We start from the raw sequence: 11103 nt of genomic DNA, 5'->3' as shown, positions 1-11103 counted from the left end.
CATATCAGAACTTGAGTCCTTCATGTAGTTAATAGATGAAATTATTACTCGGAAAAATTTGTGAATTGGTCTGATTTCAAGGTCAGACACAAAGAGATGTTTTTTGTTTTGCTTTTTATCATATTGGTGAATTTGTTTGATTGAAAAGTTAAACATGTTTCCTGATAGTGGTTTCAGGTGTTTTCGTTCCTGATTATTTGGGTAAAATTTTGAGAAAAATTGTGGTTGTTTGTTCAATTTTTGAAAAACGGTCAAAGAGGTGTTTTTCATTCTTGTGTGTTTGTCTTTAAATGAATTTTTTTATTTAAGATTTTTATTGTTGGTTTATATTTCGTAAAAATGGTATTCCAATTATATTATGTTTTATATCAGTGATATGGAATGTTTCTTTAAAAGGTTTGCTCATGAGTTTGTTTTGTTCCATTGCTAGGGTTGATCCTCGTGCGGTTGATAGTCTACTTGTTGTTTTGAAGGGTATCAACTGTGGATGAAGAATTTTGATTTCATTCCAAGTGGGAAGGTTTATACTATTTGATTCTGCTCCAGAATCTATTTAAAAATCTATTTCAAGGTCTGGTGTTTGCAATTGTTTGGATTTTGGACTTTCTAAAAGAAATGGGATTGTCCATATTTTTTCTTTTTGCAAATGTGTCTTTTGGTATATTTTGATAGATATTATTTGTGTTTGAGCATTCTGTGTTTTTGTCGTCTGATACTTCTTCTTCTATGTTTTTGTATTTTTTCCTTTGTTGTATTATTGGGTATATGTCTTGTAAAATAATTTAAAAGAGATTGGTCATGGTTTTGATATATATGAGAATATGTCGGTTGTTCAGATATAATTGGCTCATAGTCATTTTCAATGTTGATCATGTTAAACGAAATTGCATTTCTGTATCACTTTCGCTATCTATGAATTCGCAATTGATGTTGTTTAATTGCAATTCTGTGCTTTCGTTATTATCAATACCGGGGGGTTTGGTTGAGTTTTTTCAGTTGATTGTACTGGATTTATTTGTCTTTGATGTTTAGGTGTGTTACTCCTATAATTTTGTTGTGAATTTTGATAACTTGTGTTATTCCTAAGTGTTGATTGGGAGTAGTTTCGTTGTCTGTTGTTATAGCTTGAACTTCTGTTCTGTGAATTGAATCGTTTCTATTCCGATCGTTAGAAAAGTTTCTATATCGTTTGTATGAAGAGTTGCTAGATCTATTATTTGAAAAATTTCTATTTCTAGAATTTGACTGGGATCTGTCATTTGACGAAAATTCGGGATGATTTGAATTTGATCTTGAATAGTTATTTTGATGTTGACATTTTCGACTATGTGATCAACTATATCTGTTTTGTGAAAAACTTAATGAATTTTTTGGGTTGGTGATCGACCTCTGTAATTTGTATTATAAGGTGATTGTTGTCTCGAGTAATTGGAGTTTTTTGGAAGTGTTTTTCCTGAACTATCATTTTTATGAATGTTTTAGTTAGGTAAATTTGGATCTTTCTTCATGTATTGATGAAAAGGTTTGTTGGGTTCTCTATATTTTTGTGGTTTATTCTGGTTATTTTGTTGTTTTTGTCTGCATTCAGCGATACTATGTCCGTATCGTCGACAATAATTACACCATTTTTTAAATGATGGTTTGCCTTTGAAATTCAGATTTTTCTCGTAGATATTTAAAAATTTAGGTGAATTTGTCGGATAAATCGATATCAGAGTTGTTGATATTGTTTATGTGTGAAGTAGAGGTTTGGATGTTATTTACAGATTATATTTTTTTTTGTTTCTTCTAAATTCAGTGTGCTTTCTGCTTGTTCTAGTTTATCTACTAGTTTCCTAAAATCTAATTCTGGTTCTCGGATTGAGGAAGGATGTGATGCTCTCTTTTTTATTGCTATGTTTCGCAATTGAGGTGTTAGAGTCATCCTTAGGATTTCTGTCATTTTTGTATTTTTAATCATGAGTAATAAGTGAATATGCTTTCCGGACTAGTGTTTCTAATTTTAGTGCAAGTTGTTTTATTGTTTCATTGGGTAGTTTACAAATTTTTTTGCTTAAAACTCTTTGATGTTGTTTGTTTCTTTCTGATTCAAACATTTTTGGAGAATTCTTGTGTGAAGATTTTCCAATCTGATTTTATTTCTATAGGTAATACTGAAAACCATTTTTTGAGCTGCGCCATCAAGGGTAGTTTGTATCCAATTTTGAAGAAGTGGCGTGTTTACTGGTTCAGGTCCTATATTTAGAATTAATTCTGCTGTGACTGCGTTTAGATAAAATCTGTGCCTGTGAATACCATTAGTGGCTTATTTGATGTTTTTGATGATCCACCCATTAAGTTTGGATTCATAGTCATTTGTAATGATTCGGCGGCGTGTGCCATTTCAGAAAATTTTGTTAGTTGGCTTTTCGTTATTTCGTGTTGTTGTAAATAATATGGTAGTGGGATTTCATTTTGCATCCGAGTTGGTTTATATGAATGTGTATTAACTGGATTTTGTTGTTAAAAGTTGTTATTTTAAGGTGTTGGATTAGTTCTAGCTTGTCCTATCTGTTCATTTTGTGTGTATGGTTCGAGAATATCTGGTTGATCAATACTGTAAGAACGAAGTCTTTGGTTAGAGGAAAATCGTTGATGATTTTCATTATAGTATTCATCATCATCTGACGGAAAATAACTTTGTGCGTAATGATGAGGTTGATTTTTAGTATAGTATTTATTTGTATTGTTTTTACGTTGCTGAAAAAATGGATAGCTTACATTTTGTTCATTTGAGGATCGTGGTTGGTCATGAACATTTACTGAGTTTAAAAGCGGTTGTGGTACAACTGTGCAGATAGTTGAGTATTTGCTTTAGCTTTTGTCGTTTTTAATCCATTTACGTAGTTATAATTGTCTTCGGCAAAATTAATTCTATGCTAATGTATGACGGTTTTGTTACTGGTCGACCTTTTGGTAATTCATTTTTGATTATTTTTGCGCAACAGAGGGTTTTACTGTTGATTGTATGACTGTTTGTTGTAACGTTGGTTTTTTTTAATTTTGGAGTTGTAAAATTTGGTTGAATAGGTGAAATGCTTCGTTTTGCTACTTTTGTTGTTATTGTTTCGTTAATTTCTTTGTTTGTAAAATGTGATGGGGTTCGTATATCTTGTTGTGTAAGATTTCTTGTTCCGTTTAAATTATCATTATTTATGAATGTGGAGCTTAAACTGTTATTTCCTGCTCTTTCAGAGAATAATGAGTTATAGTTCAAAGGTGTTGCGTCAACTGTAAGTGGATATACTCTATCATAGTCTTTAGTTGAAGAAATAGCGCTAATTGCTTGACTTGATACATCTGTTGGTATATTGATAAATAATTCATAAAACCATTCAGGGTCCCATACATAGTTTGATTGTTCTGCTAGTACAGTTTCATCATCTGTGTTTTGTGGTCAAAACTGTTTTCTTGCTTGTTCAATAAGATCAATAATGTAACCAAAATATTCCATCTTGAACCATGCTAAGATTTTTTGTGAATCGTGTTCAACATTCTGTGTTATTTGATCATTTGTTCGGTTTTCTCGAATTTCATGTAGAAATTTTGAAAATATATGTATTTCCAGTCGTAAAATTGTGTGTCGAGATGTTTGAGTAGGTGAATCGCTTTCCGTTTCTTTTATTTCTAATATAGATAAATAGCTATAGATAAGTGAGAATACGTCGTTTGTCAAAATCGAGTTTGCTCATTGTGAGTTTCGGTGTTGTATGTTTTTGGTGTATTTTGTAAAACCTTTTGAAAATTCTAGATCGACATCGTCAGTTTGAATGAGATATTTGTCATAAAATGTATTTAGTGATCTGATTTTTATGGTGTAGATTCCATAGTATGATGTGAGACTACATATACCTTTGATATAGGGATCGAGAAGTTGTCTTTTCATTTTTACATCGGGAAATTTTTTTGTGCACGGACTTTCTCCTTTTTCGAATAAGTTTGCAATTAATTTTTACAAAACTCTTTTTGTCCACGAGGTTCAGATAATGGTGATATTAAAAATGGGAGTATTGAACTTTCTGGTTTATCTTCAAGTTGAATCACTTTTGTGTTGTATTAGTGTTAATGTGTAGTTTTCAATGTGTCTTTTAGGTTAATTTTAATTGTACAAACGTATTGGTTTGTTTGTGTGACAATTTTTTTCCGTTTGCCCCTTATTGATGCTGGTGATGTGGTTTCTGAATCTGTGAAATTTAGTTGACTGCCTATTTGGTGATTTTTGTTGATTGAATCTTTTAAATTATGGAGTTCGTGTGTTGCGGTTGTTTCTGATTCTGAGACTGCGTTTCTTCGTTTTGAAAATCTTTTCCTAATAATTTGTTTTTGTAATTATCTTTTTTCTTAGTGTTTGTTTTTTTTGTTTTTATGTATCCTACTGATTTTCCGTGTGGTGTCATTGCGAGGTCGTATTTTTTGTCATTAATTAAACAATTGTGTATTATGATTGTTTGTTTGTTTCCTAAATTGTCTCTTGACATAAGGATTAGGTTGATGGATGCACAACCTGGATTAGGGATTCTAATGCCTTAAATTTCTTCCAATTTTTTATGGTTAGCTTAACTTGAATCGTATATTTTGGTTGGAGAGAAAAGCGTATATTGATTCCGGAGAATGATTTGTACTTTCTGGGTGACTAATTCTAAGCTTAAGATTTGACCTACGTAATCTTTCTTAGAGGTTGAGATTTATGATCAAGGGTTGGAGAATAGTAAACCGATTCACAAGCGCAAGTAGTTCGCTAGATACTGTTTTATGACTTACTAAGTTTAAGTTTTTTAGCCTGGGTCATCTAAGAGGAGTAGGATCAAGCGAAGGATGAGTAACCGAAGTTCTTCACTGTTTAGCAAAATTCTGTTAATTCTGGGTCTTTGATGAGGGTTGGGTAGTGAATCGTCGACGTTTGAGGACGTAAGACACTAATTAAATGTAGAGGTATAGAACAAAATTGTTCTATTTGATCCAAGGGTAGGCCTTGATGATCAGGGATTGAAATATTTAAAATTTTAAAAATTAAGGTATAATTTAATTTAAAGATCCAAAGGAAGCCTTGATGATCTGTTATTTAAATAAAATTAATTTAAGTGAAAGTAAGGATAAGCTTTAATAGTTTTAAATTGGAGCGTTAAGGTTAGGTGTTAGTTTTGATGATTGTTAGTTTTGAAATTTGCAGTTATGTTTTAGGTGATGAAGCTGGGATGATTTGATGAATTATAATACTAACAGTTTATGATTTATACTAACTAATTTTTGTATTTTTTTATATTTAATAATTTTTTTAAGATATCATTGAATTTACAGCTGATTTAAGGGAAACGACAAGTGTTATTTTTATCAGTCGTTATTGTACAATTAATAGGTTTAGCTCCATGAAAGGTTTTTTGAAATTGATTTAAAAGATTTGAATACAAAAAAGATGCACAATTGAGTTTGTAAAAATCTACGCAATATGTTTGTTAAAATTCACCAACTGCAAAAAAAACCATAGAGTGACTTGCGTCTAACTGTGCAATATTTTTTTGCTTTTTTTCTCAATTTTAATTTTGCACAAGCAAAAGTAATGTTATTGTACCATCACAACGTTGAGATTACTTTTCAAACTGGAAAATTGACTGCGAAGTGGCGAAGGGTATGAAAGTAGAAAACATCCAACAATTCTTAAAGGATTTTAATTCAAAGTGAATTAAATTTATAGTCGTTAGATAAGTTTAATTTTATCCATTCAATGAAACTGAACTTCAGCGGAATTGAAAAATATCTTTTTAAGTGTTTTTCTTTAGGTTATCAAAAAATTTAGTTGGTTTTTTTAATCAAGTTATTAAAATCACAAACAAACTATACCGTAGCAAGCAATCAGAAAAATACAATCAACTTATAATAGCATATTTTTAAAATCCGATGAACAACTAATTTCGGCCAGTTCTCGCCATTTTTTCACTTTTTTGTAAAAGAATCCGATATAATAAAATGGTCAAGCCTAAATTTAGATGTGGCTAAAAAGTTTCAGTTTCCATATTTGAGTCATTTTTTGTTCCGACTTTCCATACGAAAGTAACGGAATATTTGTGCTCGGGTGAGTTTTTTTCTTCAGACAAATTTCGACTTTTTAACTAGCCATTTTTGACGAAAAGGTATTGTTGCCTTAAATTTAAATTTGAAAGAGTATTTCACCTGTGATCATTTTTCTTAAGGCTATGGGGGTGTAAAGACTGCCATTTTGGCCAATTTGAGACAATTAACGCGCGATATATTTCGCGCTATAAACGTATTGTTCCAAATTGGTTGAAAGAAGCTTATTTGCCATAAGTGATTTGTTACAAGGAGCGAAATCCTTTTGTTTTTTTATATAGCGTGTGGGTGGATGATTTTCAGAAAAAGTTTCAAATTTCAGAAAAAAAATTTTTGCATTTTGTTTTATTGAAAAAAATTTTTCAATGTTATTACTGCTCCATAAACCTTGAAAGGCAGTCAGAACATTCAGGGCTTCGCCCTGATACGAGCAGTTTTGTTTGGATTTAAATAATAAACATTTTCTTGTTATGAGACAGTGAAATAAACACAAGTGAAGCGGTTCTCTTTAAATAGACATGACCTTTCTTTAAGGATTTGCACGGCAAGTTTTTTTTGAAAATAAAAATATTAATATCTTTGTAAATTCGCTCTATCACTGAGCTGTGTAACAACTTTTTGGACCAATTTTAATATCTGCATCGGCTAGGGCGAAATCATGTTTAGAGAAAACCATATTTTTGAATTACTGACTCAGTATTTTTGAGTTTGCAGCCAACATACCAGATGATTTTTTATTGATTGATTTAGAGATAAATAACCTGCACGATCATCTTTTCTTATGCAACAGTGATTGTTTTTTATGAGAGTAAAAAGAATCGTTTACTGTCAGGTTTATGGTTTCAACTATTATTTTTATTATGCTAGTTGTATCCTCTTTTGTTTTCAAAACGAAAATAACAGCTGCTCTGTAGAATTAACCTTTCAAAATCTTGCTTTTCTTGTAGCAGAATTGTTTCCTTTCTGGAAGGCAGTGGTAATATCCAAAGACAATTTTCGACTTAGGGATAGGCCTAGCAAACTAGCATGTGTGTCGATTAGCATGCCAATGTAAACAAAAATGCTCGTATCAGGGCTAGGCCCTGAGTGTTCCGACTGCCTCTTGAGGTCTATGGAGCAGATATAACATGAAAAAATTAAATGCAATAAATGAAAATGGTTTTTTTTAATTGAAACTTTTTATGAAATTCATCCCCCCACACGCCATAGAAACTACAAAGTGATAGGCGACAAATCAAATATGGCAAATAAGCTTACTTGAACCAATTTGGAACGATTTATAAGACGCATTAAATCTCCGCTTACGCGTTAATAGCAGAATTATATCGCGCGTTAATTGTCCCAAATTAGCCAAAATGGTAATCTTCAAACCTTCATAACTTCACGAAAAATGATCACAGGTGAAATATCTTCTCAAATTTAAGCTCAGGACAACAATACCTTTTGAATGATATAAGAAATTCCGTCAAAAATGGCTAGTTAAAAAGTCGAAATTTGTCTGAAGAAAAAAAACCCACCCCGAGCACAATTTTTCCGTTACTTTCGTATCGAAAGTCGGAACAAAAAAGGAGTGACTTACTCACTGTTCCAACCGCACTAGCTTCATAGAAATTTTTGATTTTTTCTTGGATATAATTCCATATTTTTTGTCGACTTTCGATATTTTTTCATGAAGAACAACGGTTAACTTTTGGTGACACCAATTTGGTAAACTGCATTTCACGTAATTCTTAATCGGTAGAAACTATAATTTCACCTTCTCTCAAATCGAGAGAATTCAAAAACTCAATTGAATATTTGTCTAAAAGAGCGCTTGATTAAAGGATGTTTTGCATGCTAATAGGCGCACATGGTTATCGCTACGCCATCGTTTCACTTGATAGCTACGTGCTTGACTTAAAATTGCTTCTCACAGCTTTCCAAACGTACAACCGAGCCGTGCTAGGTCTATGCCGCGACAGGAAGACAAGACATTTCGAGGACAATTTTTTTCGTTGTTTTACAAGTATAAAAATGACCAGATATTGAAATGGTGAAATTCCAGGAAAGTTGTATTTATAACTTCGATGAAAAAAAATTATTTTAAAAATTCATAAAAAAATTGCTAAAAAACTTTCAAAAAAATTTCATGTGAAAGAATATAATTGCATTCAGATCAAATTAAGTTTTTTTTGAATAAAAACAAAATTTGCAGATTCCAGAGTTTTTTCTTTCCGAACCCTTGCCAAGCTCATTAGAATCTCTTAAAATTCAATTATTATGTAATTGGAGCAAAACTTCCTCTTGATGCCCCTAAAGAATTTGTCTTTCAACAGCTGTCGTCTTTTTTTTCAGACAACAACCACGATAAGTTTGCGCCTCAATTTTAAATTCTCGCTTCAATCATTACAATTATTATGCATCTTTTGATTCCGGAAAACAGCCGAAAAATCAAAAGTTTGAGGCTTTGGCTAGCCTTTGCTGCTTTTATCTTTTGTTTGATTCATTATTCTATCACATCGCATGGTGTCAGTTTTTTTGCAAGTTCGAAATTACCCCAGCCAAGTCCAAGTGTACAGAATGAACTTTCCTCTATTTCAAGTTCAAACCATAATATGAACTCATCTCTTGTCCCCGATATTCCAAATGAATATTCAAATTCTGATTTTCTTAGGTTAGCGTTTAAATCAGTTATTTTACTCGGTTGCATCCAACGAGATTCCGAAGTAACAAGTGCTTTGAACGAACCTATTCTACTTCTAGACCCAAAAGACTGCATGCTGTTTTGCGCAGGAAGACACTTTTCGGTTGCCAATTTTGGACAGGAGAAGAACGAGTGTTTTTGTTCTAAGAATAAAGGTGTCATCGCAGAATGCGCACCTCAAAATTATCAGTCGTTTCTTCTTACTCCTCGGGTTGTTCCCATTATACAGGTAAACCGATACTTGTCGTACTAGGACAAAGATCTGAATATTCCAACTCTTTGTTATGTCTTATCAATATTTCTGTTATTTGGAACAGGGGCGGATATAGGATTTTCTCCGGGGGGGGGGGGTTGGTTTGCGGATTTTGACATAATTTTTTAAGTCGACAAAGTTGATTTTCCAAGCTCACCTAAAGCACTAAAAAGACGCTGTTTTGGCGACTTTAGAAAAATTTTAGGGTCGGTCGGCCAAAATTGGATTTCTTAAAAAATACCAAAGGGGGGAACCTTTGGGTCGGCTGAGGGTCGAATCGCTGAGGAGGGCGTCCTCTTCGGAGGAAAAAACATTCGGAGGAAAAAACATAATTCTTGGAGTTTCCCACAAGAAGTATCGAATACTACTTGAAACAAGACTGCCTTGAAAACTCCGATCGCCCTGTAAGGTCTATGGAGTAGTGTTTGCTTCAGAAAAAAGTGATGAGACTTTCAAAAAAAAATTCAATTTTTTTTTCATTTTCATCCCATTCAAAGATTTTCATCCCATTCATTTTTTTTCGTTTTCATCCCATTCAAAGAAGGTTTAGCAAAAAACCTAAATTTTTTGCGTATAATGTTTTATATATCATATAGCTAAGTTAAATAGATTAAATAGCATGCCTCATTTCAATTTGGCTTGATTTCTAAGAAATGTCTTGATTCCTAAGACGGATAAAATCTCCACTTACGCGTTAGTAGCACAAAACATACTTCGCGTTAATTATTCCAAATAGATCAAGTTAGCAATTGGGAGTCAAAAATGGGTGGTTAAAAAGTCCAAAGCCGTCTAGATAAGCAAAAACCAATCCGAGCGCAAATATTCCGTCTCTTACTTTGAAAGTCGGATCAATAATTTTTGTCTTAAGGATGAAACCAATTCAATTGCCTCGGTTGAAATTAGAATGGCTAATTAAGCGCTGCAATTATTCTCACTTAGGCGTTGAATTTTATTATGAACCTAAAAAACATCGCGCGTCTAAGAAAAAAAATTAATTATATTGGGTTTTTGTGGTCTAGGCTCTTTTTCCCTTTCCCCCACCTGCAAATTCTTACATATAAATTTGTTGACGACATTGTCCAATTAGTATAAAATTTCCATACATACTAAAAAGGCCACGGCAAACATATTTGGTGTTCATACTTGACCTCGTAAAAGCACTCGTTAGACTATATATTGAATACGTGAGCGGTGGGGGGAGGAGGAAAAAGAGCTGTGGTCTAAAATAATATCAATATAGTAGAACCCCATGTTGCGCTCAGACAACAAAATGGAACAAAAGTGCTTGTATCAGGGAGAAGCCCTGAACGTTTTGATGGCCGTTTAAAAACTATGGAGCGAAAATAACAAAAAAAAATCATGAAATAAATTGAAATAAATTTCTTGGATCTTTTTAATTATTTCCCCCCTATTGCACCTTGTTAACCATTTCCCTCCTATCCATGTATTTTTGCCTACCATTTCTATATAAAAAATGCATTTCAAAAACGTCAACAATTAAGTGGGTTTTCATTTTTACGAGTTCGTATTTGTGTTGCTCACTATTTAGCTACAAAATTTTAAATATATTTATTTTCTGAAAATTGTTTTAAACTATTGAAAATTTGGCCGCCAAAATTGAAATTCTGAAAATCGAAATAGGGGGAGAAATAGTTAACAAGATCCAATTTTTTTTTAATTTTTAGTTTGTGAAAATTATCACACACACGCTCAATAAAGTACAAAGTAATAGATTTTGCTTCTAATTACAAATAAATTATGACAAAACGCTTCCTTCAACCATTTTAAAACAGTTTCTAAGACGTATTAAATCTCCGCTTACGCGTTAATAGCGCGAAATAAATCGCGCGTTAATTGTCCAAAATTGGCCAAAATGGCAACTTTTGAACCCCCGTAACTTAAATAAAAAGAATCAGAGGTGAAAAATCTTTTCAAATCTGAGCTCAAGACAACAATAATTTTTGAATGATATTTTAAGATTTTGTCAAAAATGGCTAGTTAAAAATCCAAATTTGTCTGAAGAAAAAATCAACCCGAGCACAAATATTTCAATACTTTTGCT

General features: G+C 32.4%; 1 protein-coding gene across 2 annotated transcripts in view; it reads left to right on the top strand.

The window, feature by feature from the left end:
- Nucleotides 1–6978: 6978 nt before the first annotated feature.
- The window catches only part of LOC134846291 (sialate:O-sulfotransferase 1-like), a 12084-nt gene continuing 7959 nt past the window's right edge, over nt 6979–11103 (top strand). Inside the window, exons 1-2 of one of the 2 annotated variants that reach the window (XM_063863583.1) lie at nt 6979–7081; nt 8440–9017. In XM_063863583.1, coding sequence (XP_063719653.1) covers nt 8502–9017 — 516 coding nt within the window. In that variant the 5' untranslated portion in view covers nt 6979–7081; nt 8440–8501. Of the gene's footprint in view, nt 7082–7959; nt 8111–8439; nt 9018–11103 lie in introns of those variants that run through there. The other variant, XM_063863584.1, reaches the window with a different exon arrangement.

Source organism: Symsagittifera roscoffensis, chromosome 5, assembly GCF_963678635.1.
Source record: "Symsagittifera roscoffensis chromosome 5, txSymRosc1.1, whole genome shotgun sequence".
Classification (NCBI taxonomy): Eukaryota; Metazoa; Xenacoelomorpha; order Acoela; family Convolutidae; genus Symsagittifera; species Symsagittifera roscoffensis.
The sequence above is the reverse complement of the archived record's forward strand: the minus strand, read 5'-3'. Positions and strand labels throughout refer to the sequence as shown.